The 19,116-nt window shown below is 36.8% G+C and overlaps 4 protein-coding genes across 7 annotated transcripts; all 4 read left to right on the forward strand.

Moving 5' to 3' along the window:
• On the forward strand, window positions 1-5,445 carry LOC147295310 (uncharacterized). Of its 4 annotated transcripts, none has more exons than XM_086234379.1 (6): window positions 1-283; window positions 735-791; window positions 2,031-2,111; window positions 2,759-3,834; window positions 4,273-4,985; window positions 5,093-5,445. In XM_086234379.1, exons 3-6 carry the CDS (start codon window positions 2,102-2,104, stop codon window positions 5,199-5,201), a joined length of 1,908 nt encoding a protein of 635 aa, XP_086090505.1. In that variant the 5' UTR covers window positions 1-283; window positions 735-791; window positions 2,031-2,101; the 3' UTR covers window positions 5,202-5,445. The 4 variants fall into 4 exon arrangements, with proteins under 4 accessions (XP_086090505.1, XP_086090507.1, XP_086090506.1 ...); XM_086234380.1 differs by lacking the exon at window positions 1-283 and adding an exon at window positions 290-565; XM_086234381.1 differs by lacking the exon at window positions 2,031-2,111 and having other exon boundaries at window positions 2-283.
• A 1,010-nt stretch (window positions 5,446-6,455) lies between these two features.
• Window positions 6,456-7,532, forward strand: RGF8 (root meristem growth factor). The gene is made up of 4 exons (XM_086231249.1): window positions 6,456-6,570; window positions 6,669-6,739; window positions 6,875-6,941; window positions 7,339-7,532. The coding sequence occupies exons 1-4, from the start codon at window positions 6,456-6,458 to the stop codon at window positions 7,530-7,532; spliced, it is 447 nt and encodes a 148-aa protein (XP_086087375.1).
• Window positions 7,533-9,614: 2,082 nt separating this feature from the next.
• On the forward strand, window positions 9,615-12,552 carry LOC147295312 (BSD domain-containing protein). The gene is made up of 6 exons (XM_086232535.1): window positions 9,615-10,104; window positions 10,193-10,299; window positions 10,620-10,717; window positions 11,140-11,354; window positions 11,921-11,970; window positions 12,184-12,552. The coding sequence occupies exons 1-6, from the start codon at window positions 9,723-9,725 to the stop codon at window positions 12,214-12,216; spliced, it is 885 nt and encodes a 294-aa protein (XP_086088661.1). The 5' UTR covers window positions 9,615-9,722; the 3' UTR covers window positions 12,217-12,552.
• Window positions 12,553-12,964: 412 nt separating this feature from the next.
• Window positions 12,965-18,537, forward strand: LOC147295313 (Prolyl oligopeptidase family protein). The gene is made up of 12 exons (XM_086232403.1): window positions 12,965-13,449; window positions 13,802-13,964; window positions 14,294-14,517; window positions 14,601-14,743; window positions 14,840-15,045; window positions 15,183-15,317; window positions 15,666-15,794; window positions 15,986-16,383; window positions 16,842-17,055; window positions 17,412-17,605; window positions 17,747-18,060; window positions 18,206-18,537. The coding sequence occupies exons 1-11, from the start codon at window positions 13,061-13,063 to the stop codon at window positions 17,946-17,948; spliced, it is 2,397 nt and encodes a 798-aa protein (XP_086088529.1). The 5' UTR covers window positions 12,965-13,060; the 3' UTR covers window positions 17,949-18,060; window positions 18,206-18,537.
• The last annotated feature ends 579 nt before the right edge of the window (window positions 18,538-19,116 follow it).

Consider the following 19,116-nt stretch of genomic DNA (forward strand, 5'->3'; position numbering starts at 1 on the left):
AATACACTTGGATCCCTGAGACGATGACGATGGCCTCCTTCTAAAGACCACAGAGAGAGAGAGAGAGAGGGCAGAAGATCTCTGACTCCGCATTGTATGCTCTCCTGCGTCGCAGTCGCACCGTAACATTTCCCAGTCCCTTGGTGGTTGCTGGCGGAGCAAAGGACAGGTTTTGACTTGAGGTTTGGTGATGGCGGGGTGAGCTGTTTGGAAGAAAGGAAAGTATCAGGCAGAGATTTGGGTTTCACGGGAAAGTGGGAAAGTGCTGTTGGGGACTGGGCAGGTAAGGAGTAAGGAGGTGAAATGAATTGGGATAATAAATGCTAAAACCAAGCCTATTAATTAGGACACAAGAAAAGGGAAGAGAAAACAAACCCGTTTAATTTATTTTGACTCTTTTCTATTTCAACTCACTCACCCCTCTCTCTCTCTCTCTAAATAACCTCCATGACTCTCACACCGGCTCTACTCTTTTCCTGCTTTGATTAATCACCTTTTATACCTCTTTAATTCAACTACAGAATGTTTCTCTCTCCCTCCCTCTCTCCGTGTTCTATGAACTAAGGTTCATTCTCTCTCCCTCTCTCTTTTAAATTCATAATAATACTAAGATTACGATATTAAAGGGTTGCTTTTATAATTTTATTTTATATTTTATATATATTTGTTGCCTCCCAATTGAATTGAATTTAGTTTATCTTGGCACTGATCCTTGTGCTGGCTTCTGGGTGCAGTTGTTCTGGAGCGAGAAAGCGAAAGCTGCAGTTTTTGTATATTATCAGATTGAAAAGGTATTATCTTTTTGAAGGGTTTTTATATTTGTTTTTTCTTCTGGGATCTGAATATCTGATTTAGATCTTTCTTATTCCCCCACTTTGGTTTTTACTAGTTTCCCATCTGGGGTTTTGAAGCCTGGGTTTTTCGTTTCCTTTTTATTTTTTGTTTTCTTCTTAATTCCAAAGCGTTCTAGATCTGATCAGTGATCAGTTTGTTGCCTGACAAATAGATGGTGGGAACTGGGAATCTTGTAAAGGCAAGGTCTCATGGGTATATTTTGATTTTAATGTTTACTAATTATTTAGCTGTTAAAAAGTTTGTGGAGGCTCTCAAAAAGTTCCAACTTTCCCTTGTCTTTTTGTACGCTGAGAACTGACTTTGGACTCCATAATGTCTGCCCAAAGCTTTTTCAGGCTCTGGACCGATTTTGGTCTCCCTATTATTATAGTTTTGCATTGGTTTTGGGGTTTTGTTTTTATTAGCTTTTTCTTCGAGGAAAAAAAAAAGGACTTCCAAGTTTTTAGTTATGTACCTAATTTCCGAAGCTGAAATACTCTGTTTTTCTAAGAATTTCAAAATTTTGGGTTGGATTATTCAGAATGGTACTGCTGAGGAAATCTTTATTTATTTATTTTTGAAGTGTGAGATGGCAAATTAGGGACGGCATTGTATTTGGCTGTTTAGTGTACACATCAGGGCTGCGCTCATCTAATAATCTTGTTTTTTCTTTTGGTTAGTCTTAGGGCTGCTCTGTTGTAATCCACCATTATCTAATACTCTTCCTTCATTATTGAACAAAAAAGTAGTTGTGAGAGCTGGCGGTTTCTTTACTTTTCGTTAAACTTCTGGCTATCAATTGTTAAAGTAAGTTTACAATAGCAGTTGTTGCTCGAAGGTGGTTGTCTAGCAACTTTTCAATTATTATTTATTTTTCTGATAAAATGGGCATACAATTTACCAATTTTGGTTGACAAAATTTTAAAGGTATTTTGTTGTTTATTTTTTTTTACTTGGATTCTACTCTGCTTTGATGCATCTTTCAGATTTTGCACTTCTTCGTCAGTTGATATTTCATTTAGAAGTTCATAAAGTTGAAGCTACATGCGTTTTGTGTTTATGCTTGTGTAAAATCTTTTCATTTCTTCCTAAACTTGATCATCCTTGTTTTCGATTTAGCTTCCCAATTATAAAGTTTTTCAAAGTGGGTTTTGTGGAATTGGTTGCTAACCTATAGAATGCATTTTGATCGGCAGGGTCCATGCTTGAAAATATTACTTGCAGTAGCTTGAAAGCTTTCTCCTGCATTACCCAGTCTATGTAAACCATGAAACTTGGTAATAACTGTTATTTTCCTTTTTCGTTTTGGTCATTCTGTTTTTAGACTCTTGCATTTGGGGTCTTGCTTATGGTCTCCACCTTTCGATTGGAAACCGTATATTATTTGTTTTTTTTTATTACATTATGGGAGAATGCAAACTGCTGCAGTTCTTTGTGTAGTTTTATCTTGCTATGTAATGTCAAGTTGCTTAGGTCTCCCTTCTTGATTGGGCCTTTGAGCATTCTCATTGGTATCTTTGATACTTTCACAATCTGATGGATGTTTGTAAGAATAAAGGTACTGTCATGGTGTAACATTCAAGTTTTCTTTCCTTTTGTATCGTCCCATTTGTGCATGAAAATTCTCTTTTTATTTCTCATATTTCTGTCTTTTATGCTCAAGAAGCTTTCATGAAAAAGTACTTGACTTCAACATTGCTCATCTAGAATTCTATAGTCTTAGATTCTCCCACATTGATTGGGTGTGAGGGCAGGCTGTGGTTATAAAGTGCCTAGGTGCTCCTAGGGGTCAGAGTACTCCTTTTATGGTGCACTTGGTGTTTGTCCACCTGTTGTTGAGTTCTTTACTTATATTGAAGAAAAAGTTATTAAATGTTATAGTCTTCAGAGTTCACTGACATTGGGAGTTTTGATGTACTTGCAGAGGAACCAGTGTTTGGACACTTAACTATAAGCCAGAAATCTGATTCTAAACCTTTTGATCACAATGACATTGCCTTGGACTCTGCTGGATTACAGTCAGCAAATTGGATCATGAAGGAAAGTCAGAACAGGGTTTTGAGTGATTCAAAGGGCAATGAAGAAGATGCTGGTCAAATACCTATGAAAAATGATGGAAATGGCTTGGCTGCATCAAGATTTGATTGTCCTAAGAGTGTGGATGATTTGGAAAGATGTAAAGATGAGGTCAAAGGTTTTGTGTCTCCATATACTCTTTCTTCTGAAAAATTAGATTCATTAGAGAAGGCATCGGATTATTATATGGACAAAAGTGTTATGGAATGTGAACTTCCAGAATTTATGGTTTGCTACAAAGAGAGTAATTGCAATACTATCAAGGACATCTGCGTTGATGAGGGAGTGCCTTCCCAAGACAAGCCCTGGGTTGAGACTGGTGTGGATGAGAAGGCATTCTGCACCTCTTTATATCCTCATAAGGATCAGAATAAGCAACTTCTTGAAGAACAAATGGATATTGTTATGAGAATTCCAGACGGTTTTAAATCTTCTGCACAAAATGATTCACAGGAGGATTTTGTCATTTCTTGTGATTCCAAGGATCTGATGCAGAGAGGGCAGGCAATATATGATGCATCGGAGAAGATTGAAATTGATGTTTCCAAAGACTGGATTTACCCGGAAAATGCACTGTCAATGGAAGAGTTGGGTGCAGGGAACTTCCACTCCAAGGATCTGATGCAGAGTGGGGAAGCAATATATGATGCATCAGAGAAGGCAACAATTGATGTTTCCAAAGACATGATATCCCCTGAAAATGCGCTGTCAATGGAAGAGTTGGGTGCAGCGAACTTCCACTCCAAGGATCTGATGCAGAGTGGGGAAGCAATATATGATGCATCGGAGAAGACTGCAATTGATGTTTCCAAAGACATTATATCCCCTGTAAATGCGCTGTCAATGGAAGAGTGGTGTACAGTGAACTTCCACTCCAAGTCTTCTAATAAGGACAACAATGATTCTGTAGAAGAGACTGTTCAGGTATACATGTCAGTTTTTATTATTGCACAATTCACCTAATAAATCTTGTTATATAGCACTCCCTTTTGTAATAAGAATTGTTATTCTGGGCAACTCAGACACCATGTTGCAGTTTGGGGAGTACTGGGATTCCGGTTCCATAGTACTTTTGAAACACTAAGAACTGAGGACCTGAAACCATCAGGTGCATAATTAATAAAAAAACATCGCTTTCTTTACAGGATAAAGAAGGGAAAAAACAATTCTTTTTTCTTTTTTCAATTTCATTTCGTATGTGTAAATTGTCTGCAGCAATGATGAACTAAGTTCATACCTGTGGTTGTGCAGTGTAACTGACAGTTCTATAGCTCTCTCTTCCCAGTAGCAAAAAAAAAAAGTTTCTCTTGATGAGAGGGGGGTGGGGAGAAGAGAGAGGTGACATTTTAGAATTTGATGTAGATTCTTCTGATTTCAATGCAGGTATCAAGTGAAAAAGGAAGTGAAATGGCACAAACTGAGAGCACTGCTTTGGTTTCAGCAACTGAAGAATCAAATAATAGTGAGACGGAAGCAGTGGCAAACCTGGCTCCTGTTTCTTCAGCTGAAGAATCAAACTGCCTTGTCAGTGAGTTATCTTCAGCACCTCTATCCGTTACTTTAGACATGTGCCCTCAGAATGGTGTCCATGAACATCTTGAAACTCAAAATATGTCTGGAGATGATGACATTTCTGATTCAAAGATTGTTTCAAGCCAAGTTCAACATAGTATAACACCTGTGACCATTGCCAGAGAGGAGAGTCCTGATAATGGTGTCTGTGAACATCTTGAAACTCAGAATATGTCTGTAGATGATGACATTCCTCATTCAAAGATTGTTTCAAGCCAAGTTCAACATTTTTTAGCACCTGTGACAGTTGCCAGAGAGGAGTCTCCTAAAAATGTTGTCACTCAATGTCCTGAATCTTCAAATAAGCCCATGGTTGAAGATGGAAATTCCGATACATACAATGCTTCATTCCGAGTTCAATATGGTCCGGGAGAGTCTAGTTTCTCTGCAGTAGCTCCTTTATCGAGTCTTTTAAATAACTCTGGACGAATAGCTTATTCTGGCAGTGTCTCCCTCCGATCAGATAGCAGCACGACCAGCACCCGCTCATTTGCCTTCCCCGTGTGAGTTTTCTCTCAAACTCATTATCTCATGCTTTTGCAACCTGTTATCAAGCTCCCAGAATACATGACATGACTGACAAATTGGTATTTCCTCTTTGGCATTGCAGATTACAGTCTGAATGGAATAGCAGTCCAGTTAGAATGGCAAAAGCTGACCGGACGCACTTGCGTAAACATAGGGGTTGGAGGCAGGTTCTTGTTTGCTGTAGATTCTGAATTCTTGTATTCTAACCATAGTTTTAAGTCAGAGTATATGCATCATAAAGTATTTATCATATTTTATCATTAATACATACCTCATATTTTCTCTGTTTTGGGATGTAAGTTGTAGTAGGTTTTATAGGTGTCATAGTTTTTCTCATGCGTGCACTTTAAGGTGTAAGCAATATCTTATACTTCTCTCATTATCTTTTATCAAATATTTCCTTCTTTTTGGAAATTATTTTTTTATTCGTTGTAAGCTATTAATTGGCCACCTAATCCTATAAGAATGTCCAGGAGTTACATGAGTACAGTTGTCATTGGTGGTGGTTTTTTTTTTTTTTGGCCAAATGGTGGTGGTATAAATATATTGGAAAGTTCGTGAAATTGGGCTGGGCCTGGTCTTGTATTTGCAGGCCCAGTCAAGAGTCTTTGGTTTGAAGAGTTTGGAACCAAACGCTCCCCAAGCCATGCATTGACTCAAACTCTGCAGAATTTGTTTCTTTTCGGATTAATTTATCTCAGGAAGAAAACCAAGGAAGTGGCTTTTTGGTACATGTTGGTTTGCTTGTTAAAGTTGGACCCAATACATATTCCAATAGCACCAAATTCTTGAAGGAGACTTGTATATGCAGCCAACAGTTTGCTAAATTCACTAAGAAATAAAAAAATTTGAAAAATTAAAGAAAACAAAAGCAGCCAAGGCTAGGCGGCTAGCTTAGCTAGGCCATGAAACACAAAGAATGCAACCTTCCAATTGAATGATTCATTGATATAATATGAGTTGGTCTTGTACCTTTTGAGCTATGCAGAAGTTGCGAAATGACAGAATCAAAAGCACAGCTCATAATGAAATAATCGAATATTTTCTTTCTTCCTATGGGGAGAAAAGGGTTGAGCCATAGTTGAAGCTAAAACAGGTATTGACATTTTGGGATATGATGGAGATGTTCAAGTGAGATTAAACATTGTTATATATAAAACGGAAACAAAGGAAGGGCCCAACCTACTGTGTATAGTAGTATATAGTAGGTGACAAAACCAACCCAAATGGTGTGAAGCCTTTTTGTTTTTTATGCAACATTTCCATCTGCTTGTATTGGAACTCTGCGTTTTGTGCTTTGTGTAGCCTCTCTCTCTCTCTCTCTCTCTCTGTGGGTTTCCCACCAGGCCACCACTAGCATTGATTGGTATAAATTGGAACCCCCTATACCCACAAACAAAATTGAGAAGAATCATTCACAGCAATTAATCTCAGATAGTAGAAGTATGGAGCTGGTATTCGTCACTATGCTTATATGCACTATTCTTATCTCCACTTTGCTAACACCCTGTACTGCTTCTTTGCAAATTCAAGTGCTGCAACAATCCAATAAACAACCTGGTAATCTCTCTCTCTCTCTCTCTCTATGATTTCTCTCTTAAGTCTTAAGATCATAGCTAGCTAGCTATTCTTATCTCTTTTTACATTGATATTGTGAGCAGCCAACAACTTAGTCCAAGTCTCTGTCCCTGCATTGCCAAGGAAGCTTAGATTCACTGAAAAAGTAACTGTAAGCTTATTAATCCTTCCCCACAGAATCAAACAATAGACGAATCCTTTCTCATTCATCACCCATTTTTATAATTTAAATATCTCTTCCTAACTTCATCTCTCATATCCCTCCTATTATCTGAAAAACATGCAGGTTGTAGGAGTACAAGATCAACGTCAAGATTCCACAACTTCCAACAAGCACAAGGAAAATGTTTTAGGTATATATTCATATTCATTCCTAAATAAGAAGCTTATTCTTTAGTCCAATGCATCTTCTTCTTCTTTCTCTTTTTTCTTATGGGTTTTAGAAATTCTTTTGTTTCTTTACATAGTCATAGTCACCAATTAATTTGCTCACAGAATGAGTCGGTTGATGAACATGGTGAACAAATTTAGTGACGGTTGAGTACTCGTTGCAAAGCTTGCTTCGAATATGCATTATGCAAAAGCAGAAATAGGGTCTTACTTAAAATTAAGGTGCATGTATTATATATGTAAGCTTTCTTGGTAAGAATGACATGTAGCTAGGTCAATGACCTCGATCACATTCTGTATTATATATATATATATATTTCGGACGCATGTAATTAAGCCTTAGCTCTATGAGTTGATCAGGTGGTAAGCCAATATTCCATAAAGAAGACGAAGAAGAAGAAGAAGGTGATGTGCAGGTGATGCAAAGAAGCAGCAGATCAGGGACAAGACAAGAATGGGTGGAGGAGGACACATCACAATTCTTTTCAATGGATTATTCCCGTGTACGAAGACGACGCCCCATACACAACAAGTCCCTTCCGGTTGCTCCATGAAACATGCACACATGCTGGCCGGGGATGATGTATAATCTCTCCTATCATCTCCGGCCCAAAGTACACGTACACGCTAAATTTAATTATTAGTTTAAATACATTTTAATTTTGCAAAAGTAATGTTATTGTAATTAGGGAAGGAAATGAGGGAATGTGTCTTCTTACCAGCTCTTGTGGCCGACATTATGGAGCATAACCCAAGATTTTGTTACTAACTAGGAGTCAAGTCTAGCTAGGACCCAACTTAATTAATATCTTTATTTATAGGCGTTTTATATATGTATGTTCTCTTTGTTCAGTACGTAGTCTCTTGTGGTCTTGTTAATTACTAGTCAAATGGGGGCTACACACCCCAACATTTCGTAACATGGCCTCACAAGTTACAATTAAACCATTAATCAATGTAGGATTAAATAATAGAGTATTTGGTGGAAGCTGGAACCCAACATTGCGTGCTTCATTGTATTGCTAAACAAATTTAGTTTTTCTAGTACAAGTGGCTGACCATCGTCCTCGGTACACTCCATTCTATACCACCGTACATTTTTGGCACATGTATTAGTCAACTAATTAATTGTCTAAGCTGCTTAATCGAGGGGTTAATATTGCATGCCTTTGGTTTTGAATGGTCGATAATTCCAATCTTTGACCCAATTCTATAAAGTAGTACAACTTTAATTTTTGAACGGTGCATGCCATGGATAGTTCCATTCAAAGTGAAGATCAACACTCGGATCTGAAGAAATTCAGGTCTGCAAGCCTGAAGAAATGTTTAGTGCTACAATTATATATAATAATATTGTTCTCATAATAATTGATTCAGCACTTAGTATATAAAAAATAAATGTGATAGAAATGATGTAATGATGTATACACTCATTGCACTGATTTTTTTTATTGTTTATTTTTGTGTATGGAGCTCCACTAAGTCTTGCTATTTGTGGATGGAACTCCACTAAGGCTTGCTATATGTGTATGAAGCCGCCATTAGATCAATTAATTATTTAGGTTTCTTTAGCATTTTGATTGATATTCCACTAAATTCAAGTACATTGGTCAATTTTATTGTTTTACACTCCAAATTTAAACTGAATGGAATTGGACACATGCATGTACCTTAAAGTCGATTTATAACGTTCAACTTTTCAAAAACAGAAAAAAGTCACTTAAAAATGATCAATATTTTATTTTCGGATAAGTGAACAAGAATTGAATATTAAAAGCAAACACAAAGGAGTGAGGTAGCTACGTTGATGGTGAGAGAGATTAATATTAAAAAACCAAAACTTAGAATTTATTTGGATTATACGAAGAAATGAAAAGTGAAAGATGCCTGAAAAAAATTTCCAATCCTTTATTTGCATATATCTTTTTATAATTTTATTGTGTTGTACTAAAAAAAATTAAATCGTTATTGCAAATAAAAAAGTAAATTACTTTAAAATTCATTTTATAACTTTTAATAATAAACAAAACCACATAAAAAGTTGCAATGATAAATAAATCAACTTTATACAAATAAAACTACATAATTGCCACTGTTAAACAGTGCCAATTATGAAATTCAAATAGTTATTGTTACATAGTGACAATTTCTTAGCGCTCGATAAAGGTGTTGAGTGCTTGACTCATTAAAATAGACCGGTTTGTCATTGTGTTTTTATAGGTGGGCCGGCCGATCATAGGCATTTTCATTTTAGACTTAAAAAAAAAACTCAAAAAAAAAATTTAGGCTCAATTACATATACATCTTTTGAACTTTGATTCACTAATGAACTAAAATGAGAAGCAATTTAAGAAGAGATTAATATAGGAGTTATTACATATCTAAATCTTAGACATTAAATATTTGTATGTTCACTGTTCAAAAATGCTGAAAAAATCAATAAAATTAATTCAATATGATAATCTTCAATGATTTCAATTAGGTTTCCTGAAAATAAAACAAACGAAAACAAGGATTTCAATTAAGAAAACGACAGGTCGCTTGATATTATGCTAATTAAAGACAGGCGTTTAATAGCCGCGTGGACGGTGCGCTTTCAAAGATAAATGCAGGCGAGAACGACGTCGTTAGATCTCTGCCAATCTTTGGGAAACAGAGAGAGTAGCTAGTAGGACTGGGACAACAAATCGCGGAAAGAAATAATCCAATCCAATCTAAAGCCAAAGAGATCAAAACAATCAACAATGGAAGACTTATGGAAACGAGCGAAGAGCTTCGCTGAAGAGGCAGCCAAGAAATCGCAAACCATAACCACCTCCGCCAAAATCTCCGACTTAGTCTCCGAAACCGCCAAGCGATCCCGCGAGTTTGCGGCGGAGGCGTCGAAGAAAGCCGACGAGATCAAAGTCGCGGCGCTCAAGCAAGCCGATCAGATCAAGTCTCTCTCCGTCTCGGAGATTATTCCGCCTCAGCTCTCCTCGCTCTCGATTGTCAACTCCTCCTCCTCCTCCGCCTCCGCCGCCGAGCCGTCGCCGGAGGAGCTCCAGAAGTTCGGAGTCACCGACGATCTCAGAGACTTCGTCAAGGGACTCACTTCCGATACCTTCAAGCACTTTCCGATCCAAGGTATTCGCTGATTTTAGTTCGTTTTTTGTTTAATTTAGCTCAATTACTTGTAATGTTAGTGAAATGTGCGTTGTTTGAGTTGGTTTAGATGAAGCGGAGGAGGTCTCCGAGGTGCCGACTACGGGCTCGAATGTGCGCAAAGATCTGAGCGAGTGGCAGGAGCGACATGCCACCTTCGTTCTCACTACTGTTAAGGTCGATTTCTGTTTCTTTATCTGTTTCAGTTTTGTTTCAATTTTGATTCAAAGCTACACCATTGTAGTGCTTAATTTTTCGATTTTTTAATTTAATTTTCCAATATGTGCATTTGATTTGTGCATGATTGCATCAACTAGTTGAAGTGTTTTACATATCTGCATATGCTAATTGAGCATTGAGATTAATGCTTATGTTATAGAATGAGTGTCTTACAATTTAGTGTCTGATTTTTGCTGTGCGGAGATTCCTTCCTTCATGCACCCAAAAAAAAGTGCAATATATTAATGTTCTGGTGATCACTGATTACTTTCTTGCAGGAAATTTCAAGGTTAAGATATGAATTATGCCCACGTGTTATGAAAGAAAGAAGATTCTGGAAGATATATTTTACCCTTGTGAACAGTCATGCGGCTCCGTAAGTAGCAATTCTTTTCATTTTAAGTTAAGCATTTTGCTTAAATTGATGGTTTACACATGACTTTAGGTTCCACATTGAGCTGTATTGGGATCCCAATGTGCAATAATACATATGAAAGATGTGTGTGTATGTGTTATTTCTTTTAAGTGAAGGATAATATTAAACAGTATTTATGCAAGCATCTTGTTTTAGTAAAGAGGTTGGTGCATTGTGACTGTCATCCTAGTGAAGTCTTTAAAAATTTGAAGAAGTTTATCAATGATTTATGAAAAGAGGAAGCACAAGGAATAGATCTAGATACTCTTCAGTGGATATGATTAGAGGATAAATATGCCCATTTATAAGGAGGGTTTTATGAATTTGGAAATTTAGTTTCAATTTGTAGCCTTTTCCTTCGATGACTATGAACTTTTGGTCAGATACGAGAAGCAATACATGGAGGAGATGAAGCTCAAGGAAGCAGAGCAATTAAAAGATGATAAAGTGGCACAAACACCTGTAGTTGGAGGGGATGACAAAGCGGAAGAAACAGAAAAGAACCTGAAGAGTTTGACTTCCAAGTCATCATCGGCTGAGCAGGACTTGGATACTTTCCTTTTGGGTGATCTTGAAGACAGTGATGGGGGTGGTGCAGGTTTAGTTCCTTAACTTTTTGACATGTTGCACAACATCTTTAAGTCAAAGGATGCATATACCATTCAACTTATTCCTCTAAATTCACATTTCTATTGGATTTTAGTCTTTCCATCTAATAAAAGAATTGAAATCCCAGAACTGCGTTGGAATATGGGTGGCCAAAAGTAAGGGTGGAGGTTTGAGTCCCTGGTTTTTACATAAGCACATTTTAAGGTCATAAATTGTAATAATCGCAAGTGTGTAATGGAAATGAGTTCATTAATTGAGAAACTGGCAGCCCAATGCATTGAAATGCTAAATGAAAAACTGATGGACATTTTTCAATCTTCATGTAAAACCATACGCTCATTTTATTCTTGTGAAAGAGTCAGGACCCTACAGCCATTATTTATTATTCCCCACTCAGTGAAGCTGTGTTGTGAAGAAATCTTAAGAGTCATTAACCTTTCATAGTTCCTTTTTAGTTTCCTGATTTCCTCGAACTACCCTGAGACAATCTGCTCTTTGTCTATTGTTTTCCTTGTACACTTTGCCCTTATGTTCGTTAACAAATTTGTACTTCAGATGATGGTGATGACGGCTTTGATGATGATTTTGACAAGATTGACAATTCGGTAAGCTTCATTTATCTTGTGATTCATCCATCCATCTCTTTTCCTTTATGGGTTTCCATTTCTGTGCCTTTCCATACATGTTTCTTCTCAATTTATACATTATCCTGTAACCTTCCTTGGTTTAACCGATTTTGGAACTGCTTGTCGGGAACATTTGTGGCATAAATAAAGTAGTTTGCAAATAATTTGAGCCATTTTGATGGGATATTACAGGATGTTGAAGATGAGAAGCGTACTAAGAAATGACAACTGGAACAGAATAAAATCGCAACCCAATGATATTACGGAAGAGAAAGCGAAACTGACTTCTGTAACAACTAGATGGAAGTAGCAATGAAGGGAAGACGTCGATCAGTTATTGTTTCTCATATTTTTTAAATGTTTAATTATTTTTGGAGTTGTAGAATTGATTACTTTGTAAAACCCGAAGTGAGATGCCATTTCGTCATTCATTTGTTATATTTGCCATAGGCAGTGACGGATAATGATGCCCGGTTTGTCTCCAAATGGGTCGACCCTATTGTTTGCTTTTGTACAGATGACCCGATTATGTTAAATATGGTTCTTTACATTCTCCTTAAATTCGCTTATACGTACATAATCATTTCATCTATTTTGGACTTGTGGTTGATCTATAGGAATTAGCAGTTGCAAGATCTTTTGAAGTTTCAATATTTGCTATAATTTATATGAAGAAAAAGAGCGGGGGCAAGTGATTTTTTATTTTTATGTTCTTTTTTTCTAGTTTTTGGTATTTTTAATAAGCAGTAGAAAAGTGATACGGGTCATCTTAGATTTTAGAATGGGTGCTGCGATTGGCACTTAAAAAAGCCATCATGCACTCTAATTTTAATATTAATATTAGAGAAGATTTGTACATATTAGAGTGCAGATGTCTTTTTTGGAGTATCAATAACAGCACCCTTTAGATTTATCGTTTTGTAGTAACTTTAGTAACCACGAATTCACGACTACGATTAAATTCTAAAATTCTGAAGACCTACAGGCTACAGGAAGAACTCGTTACCTTCCTGGCTACCTCCAGTTACAGTCTCTTCTCCTCGCTTGGACTTGGAGTTGAAGGCTTTTCATGGCTCTTCTTTGTTTCATCCTTAAACCCAAGTGCTCAATCAAAAGGTCCTCTACGTCTCTCTCTTTTTTCTTATTCCCCAACATATCCTCCTCCCCGTTCTCCACTCTTTGCAGAGGCCACCCCTTCTCCCCACCCCCACAGGCCTCACCACCAGTCCCAAAGAAAGAACCTTTCACAGTCTCAGTTCATGGGAGAACGTGGCAAGACCCCTACCACTGGATGTCTAACACCAACGACCCTGATCTCTCTGACTATGTTGACCAAGAAAACTCGTATGCTGAGGCTTTCATGGCCGACACTCACAACCTGCAACGCACTCTATTCTCTGAAATGACAAGTCGAATGCCCACCAAGATTTCCACTCCTCCTGAGCGTTGGGGACCCTGGTTTGCTCATTTCCCACTTGCCCATTTCATTTTATTGGAAAAGTTGCTTTCTTTCGTTTACTATAGTTTTTGAATTTTCCTTGTTTTAATTTGAAGCTGCGGTTTTCAAAACCTGTGAATTGCATTCGAGTCTGCATTTGCAATAATAAGAAGAAGCTACAACTTTCATAAGAAATAAACTACAGATAACATTGAAAATTTAAATTATGTATGTGGGATGAGGAAGTGGAAGTGTATAAAAACTTCACTAATGTGCACCACTGCTAAATAATGTTTTTGGTTCTGCTTCTATTTTGTGGAATGCATATATTTTAAGTTAACGTTATCAATATCTTTTGTCACACTTGAGCAGGTTGTATTACCAATACATACCAGAGGGGAAGGAATACCCGGTTCTTTGTAGAAGATTAGAAATTGAAAAAAGTGGTTGGATTCAGTCTTATCTCCGTTATGCAAGAGGAGGATTTGGAAGGGAGGAAATTTTGCTTGACTGGAATGAAATTGCACAACAATATGGAAAGCTTCTTTCTTAACTTTCTTATGTTAAAAAACATTATTATTTTATTGATTATATATAAATTTGGAGATCTGGTGTCCTCTTTGTAAACAATTATTCTTTGCGAGGCTAACTGGAAGGTTAGTCAGACATTCAGAAATAAATCCCTTCCAGTTGCTTTAGAATCAGGCGTGATGGCATAGGTTTAATGGTTGATGAATAGTAATTTTATACCTTCATGGTTGATGGCATAGGTTTGATGTCATATTTGCTGGATTAGACGCTGTTTAATATTCCCATGTTCTTTCATTTAAAACTTTGTTACTGATTTTATGTACCTTAATTGTAGGTTATGTGCATGTGGGTACATGTCGAATTTCACCTGACCACCATTTTCTAGCATACACGCTAGATATCAAGGGTAATGAACAGTTCATGCTTCAAATTAAGGACCTGACAAGTGGATGTATTATTCCCAAAGTACGAGTTGATGGTGTTGTTAGCTTGGCATGGGCTCAAGATGGCAGTACTCTGTTCTATACGCTATCTGATGAGAATCAACGACCTTACAGGCATATTTTATCTCTTTTATGTACGTTTATCCCTTTTTTTTTTAGACGAGAATATGATCTCATCTATTTGTCATTTTTGGCAGGGTTCTCTGCTTAAAACTGGGATCTGATAATTTGGAAAATATTACTGTATTTACAGAAAGTGATTCCAGCTTCTGTGTGGACATTACAAGCACAAAAGATGGCAAGTTTGTAACTGTCAATTCAAACTCAAGGACTTCATCTGAGGAAGGAATTTTACTATTTCATTTTTTTTTTTCTGTGGAGTATTTACTTTAGAAAGTTCTCTTTTGGTGAGGCTAATCTCTGTAACTTAACTTACAGGTCTATTTGATAGATGCTGCCAACCCATTAGATGGTTTGAAGAAAATTTGGAAGCGTGTTTCTGGTGTGCAGTATTTTCTGGAACATCACCATGGATTATTTTATGTTCTTACAAATGCTCCTTTGAGTGAAAAGGAGTGGTCTGGTGAAGGTTATTACCTAGCTAGATGCCATGTTGAAGATCTACTCTCATCTAATTGGCAGGTGAACTTTGTTCTTACTCATAAATCTTAAATATGGACACATGTTGTTTTCCCTTTGGTGATGTTATCTGTTGGATCTCTTTTATATTTGCTCTTCCTTTTTCTTAATGTGACATACTTCTGTTTTTTTCTTATTAGAATATCATCCTTCCAAGTGAAGATTTTAGCATGCAAGACATGGACATTTTTGATGGACATCTGGTCCTTTTTCTCAATAATAAGGGTTTTCCAATGTTTTGTTCCATTGATTTGCCTATCATTGTTGATTGTAAGGTATTGATCTCTCCGCTTAGTTGCATTTTTGTCCGTGGATAAGCATATGAAGAGTATACTACAAGTTATATTGTTATTATTTTATAGTGTATTGCATGAAAATGTAATCTTTTAGCTCATCTTACAGTGCTCTAGATCATTAGATATCTAGTCCTACAACTGCTTGTTTTTCCCTGTCTCTGAGCTATCTAAATTAATAGTCCAGACTCCAAATTGTGTTATTGGTGGTTAATTATAAAACACATGCTCCAAACAAAAGAGATTAGGAAAGTGCTTAGAGTTAACCCTTATCTCTTACATATGCAAATGCATTTGTTAATTTGCTACTTTTATTGACTTCTTTGGCAGCATCGAATGGAGATTGCAGATCTTAATCCATGGTTTTTCCCTCTCCCCTCAAATTCATGTACTCTTGTTCCAGGTTCAAACCATGATTTCCAGAACTCAGTATACCGTGCGGTGCTTTCGTCTCCTGTGGTATGAGTTTAAGCTTTATTTTTATATTCAGGATAAAAGGAGCTATACAAATTCTTTCTGCTCTCTCTCTCTCTCTCTCTCTCTCAGTAGGATGTCTGTGGTACCGCCAGGCAGTGCCAGGCCTTGTGGGTAAATGCATTTCATTTCTAACAATATTGAAACTTCCTCCCTCATTGGAATGGAATGTGCAGATGCCTGATGTAGTTGTTGACTATGACATGTCAAGCCGGAGATTCTCAATTGTGCAGCAAGAGGAAGTTAGTGTTTTTTGTGATAGCACGTGCTCACCAGCTAATGAGCTAGATATTGACAAACAATATGAGAAGGAAGAAAATGTCCAGATAAGTGAATCACAGGGATGGAAGAAATTTTCTGATGCATACTGTTGTGAGAGGAGGGAAGTGATTTCCCATGACGGTGTTAGAGTTCCTTTGACCATATTGTACTCTCATACAGCCTGGAATAAAGGTCAGTCGCCTGGTCTTCTACAAGGCTATGGAGCATATGGGGAGGTTTTAGATAAAAGCTGGTGCGCAGATCGCCTGAGTTTACTTGATCGGGGCTGGGTGGTGGCATTTGCTGATGTGAGGTTGGTTTCCTTCTTTTATTTCATCTTGTTTTTATATGAAAGATCACTGAAGACAAAAAAGTTAAATTGATGTACCAAACTAAACCATTAATGTGTCTTTCAGGTTTTTTTTGCACCCATGTGTTAACTTATATGAATACTTTTAGATTTTGCAAGAGTTGAACTTGCATACGTAGAATTTGTCCTTTGTACTTGATATCATAACATATGATTTGATTATTTATATTAAAATTTATCTGAAATTATAACCTAGTTTGCTTCTTCAATGATTTAATATCAATCGTGTTTTAAAAGGCAAGCATACAATATGCTCTAGCCAAGATTAAGTTCATTGTGTGATTTACTTCTAAGCATGCTTGATCCCATGTGATTCTACTTTCTTAGCTGAAACAAATGTGCTGTTGCTTGTGTTTATTTTTTATTTTTTGGCATATAACTTGATGTAGTTGTATGGGCAGGGGTAGTGGTGGAGATTCTTCATGGCATAAATCTGGCAGTGGGTTTAATAAACTGAATTCAATATATGATTTTGTATCATGTGCGAACTACCTGATTAAAGAGGGCTATGTACAGAGAGATCAGCTTGGTGCTATTGGATATAGTGCTGGAGGTCTTCTTGTTGGTGCATCTATCAATTTTTACCCAGATCTATTTCGTGCTGCTATTTTGAAGGTTAGTGTTTAAAGCAAAAATAGTTGCCATCTTTATTGTTAGTATTCTGATTCAATGAGGTTGGACTCCCATCCTTCGTACATTTAAGTTTAACTCTCTAGTTCCCTTTAAAGGTTAGGAGACAAATTCTAGGTAAGGAATGGTTGGGGTATATATATCTCAATTTCCAAATTTCTTCTACCGCCTCTTTGTTGTGGGGAAGAATAAAGGGAAACGAACTCATCAGTAGTTTCAATATTCCTTTTCGTTTATGGTAGGGAAGAAATTCATGGTGTCTACCTTTGCTACTTTGAATCTATTAGTGTGTATAAGCAGTATATTGTTGGTACTGATGTTTGGGTGATATTTTTTATCAGGTTCCATTTCTTGATATATGCAATACTTTAATGGATCCCAGTTTGCCTCTCACTATTCTGGATTATGAAGAATTTGGCAATCCTCAGATACAGTCCGAATTTGAGCTTATCTCAAGTTATTCACCTTATGATAACATTTCTCAAGGCAGTTGTTACCCTTCCATGCTTGTTACAGCGTCCTTTCAAGACTCAAGGTAAATTCATCTTCTGCTTTCTGTCATCCTAATTGCATGCATGAATGAATCTGGACATTTGTTGGTTACTAGTTTATGCAATATATAATATATATTATATTCCCTGTACTTACTCTGGTTGCATTTAATATCCATTATCAGGGTTGGGTTTTGGGAAGCTGCCAAGTGGGTGGCCAGCATTCGAGATTGTACATGTCCTGTTTGTTCGGGTTCAGTTATTCTGAAGACAAATATGGCCGGAGGACATTTTGGTGAAGGTGGACGGTATAGTCAATGTGAGGAAACTGCTTATGATTATGCGTTTCTATTCAAAGCTATGGGGATGTTGAAGAATGAAAAATAAGGCTTACTATGGAAACTGGTCTCAGAAGAAATCAAAGGTAGAACTCATATAAAGTCCCAGGTATAACTCGACCAATCTCTGTAGACAAAGAGAGCATTTCTGAACAAGCCAGGTACAGTAACTGTCGACTGTCACAGGATGGTATAGGTTTTTTGTGCAATCCTCCTTAGATCTCTCCTCGATTTTCCCTCTCTGTGCAACATGGGGTTTTTTTTTTTTTTTTTTTTTAGTTACTACCATTTTTTTCATCTATACAGGGTGATAGTTTAAATGAAGGTGCTTGGAGATCAACTGGCTTATGGTCTGCAGTAAAGGATTGGTAAGCTTATCTCAGTTAAGGCATACACCATTTTTTTCTCTGCCTCAGAAGACCATGTGTTTTAGGGAGATTAAGGTGGCATCTGATCTGCAAAGCCAAGGATGGTTACATGAAGATGATTTGCCTTACCAACATTGAAGTTGGGGGGCCTTACAGTACATGTTCAGGATGTTAAGTACTTTCAAATTAACTCTAACTAGAACCATGAAATCATATTTTGATAGTATTAATGCTAATATATATATATATATATATATTCTTTTTGGCCAATGCGTGTGTGGAATAAAGATCAGTAGATAAGCGATTTAGTAACGCAAGAATGGATGGAATCTAGACTTTTCCTCTGCTTAGCTAGGCCATGTCTTCGTTTGGTGAAGCTCTTCAAGGATGGTTATACATCTGCCATTTGTTATGTTAATTAATTATTTTATTTTTTATTTTTTATTTTTTGGTGACTAAAGGGAGAATGGCTACCTTGACCTTCAAACTTTCGTATTTTTCTTATAAATATAGGAAATAAATATAAGTGGCTTTCAAAGCATGGAAGAGGAAATCATATCATACATTAATATAGCCACAATATTGACATTGCAAATGGATTCATGGAATTATTATTTGATTGCGAGTATTGACCCCACAACATTCGGAAAAATCAAATTATGAACAAATTGAAGGAACATGCAGACTGCATGAAGTATGCATTAGGGACTCATTATGGTTATGTTATGTCTCTGTCTCAAATGTGGAATATATCCCTGCAACATTCTGATATTATACACGTTTTAGATGGTTTCTACTAAGTACTAAGTACTAAAAACTGTAACAACAGTGATGGTCCAAATATTCCGA

Source organism: Dryas octopetala, chromosome 2, assembly GCF_963921425.1.
Source record: "Dryas octopetala chromosome 2, drDryOcto1.1, whole genome shotgun sequence".
Classification (NCBI taxonomy): Eukaryota; Viridiplantae; Streptophyta; class Magnoliopsida; order Rosales; family Rosaceae; genus Dryas; species Dryas octopetala.

Bases quoted from the DNA above. Each gene is read 5' to 3' on its own strand.
- LOC147295310 (XM_086234379.1), top strand. The intron at 3,835-4,272 runs GTATACATGTCA...AATTTGATGTAG, and splicing joins CTGTAGAAGAGACTGTTCAG to ATTCTTCTGATTTCAATGCA. The intron at 4,986-5,092 runs GTGAGTTTTCTC...TTGGCATTGCAG, and splicing joins CGCTCATTTGCCTTCCCCGT to ATTACAGTCTGAATGGAATA.
- RGF8 (XM_086231249.1), top strand. From the start codon at position 6,456: ATGGAGCTGGTATTCGTCACTATGCTTATATGCACTATTCTTATCTCC. The intron at 6,571-6,668 runs GTAATCTCTCTC...TGATATTGTGAG, and splicing joins ACAATCCAATAAACAACCTG to CAGCCAACAACTTAGTCCAA. The intron at 6,942-7,338 runs GTATATATTCAT...TGAGTTGATCAG, and splicing joins GCACAAGGAAAATGTTTTAG to GTGGTAAGCCAATATTCCAT.
- LOC147295312 (XM_086232535.1), top strand. From the start codon at position 9,723: ATGGAAGACTTATGGAAACGAGCGAAGAGCTTCGCTGAAGAGGCAGCC. The intron at 10,105-10,192 runs GTATTCGCTGAT...GAGTTGGTTTAG, and splicing joins CAAGCACTTTCCGATCCAAG to ATGAAGCGGAGGAGGTCTCC. The intron at 11,355-11,920 runs GTTTAGTTCCTT...TTTGTACTTCAG, and splicing joins CAGTGATGGGGGTGGTGCAG to ATGATGGTGATGACGGCTTT.
- LOC147295313 (XM_086232403.1), top strand. From the start codon at position 13,061: ATGGCTCTTCTTTGTTTCATCCTTAAACCCAAGTGCTCAATCAAAAGG. The intron at 15,046-15,182 runs GTGAACTTTGTT...TTTTCTTATTAG, and splicing joins TACTCTCATCTAATTGGCAG to AATATCATCCTTCCAAGTGA. The intron at 15,318-15,665 runs GTATTGATCTCT...CTTCTTTGGCAG, and splicing joins CTATCATTGTTGATTGTAAG to CATCGAATGGAGATTGCAGA.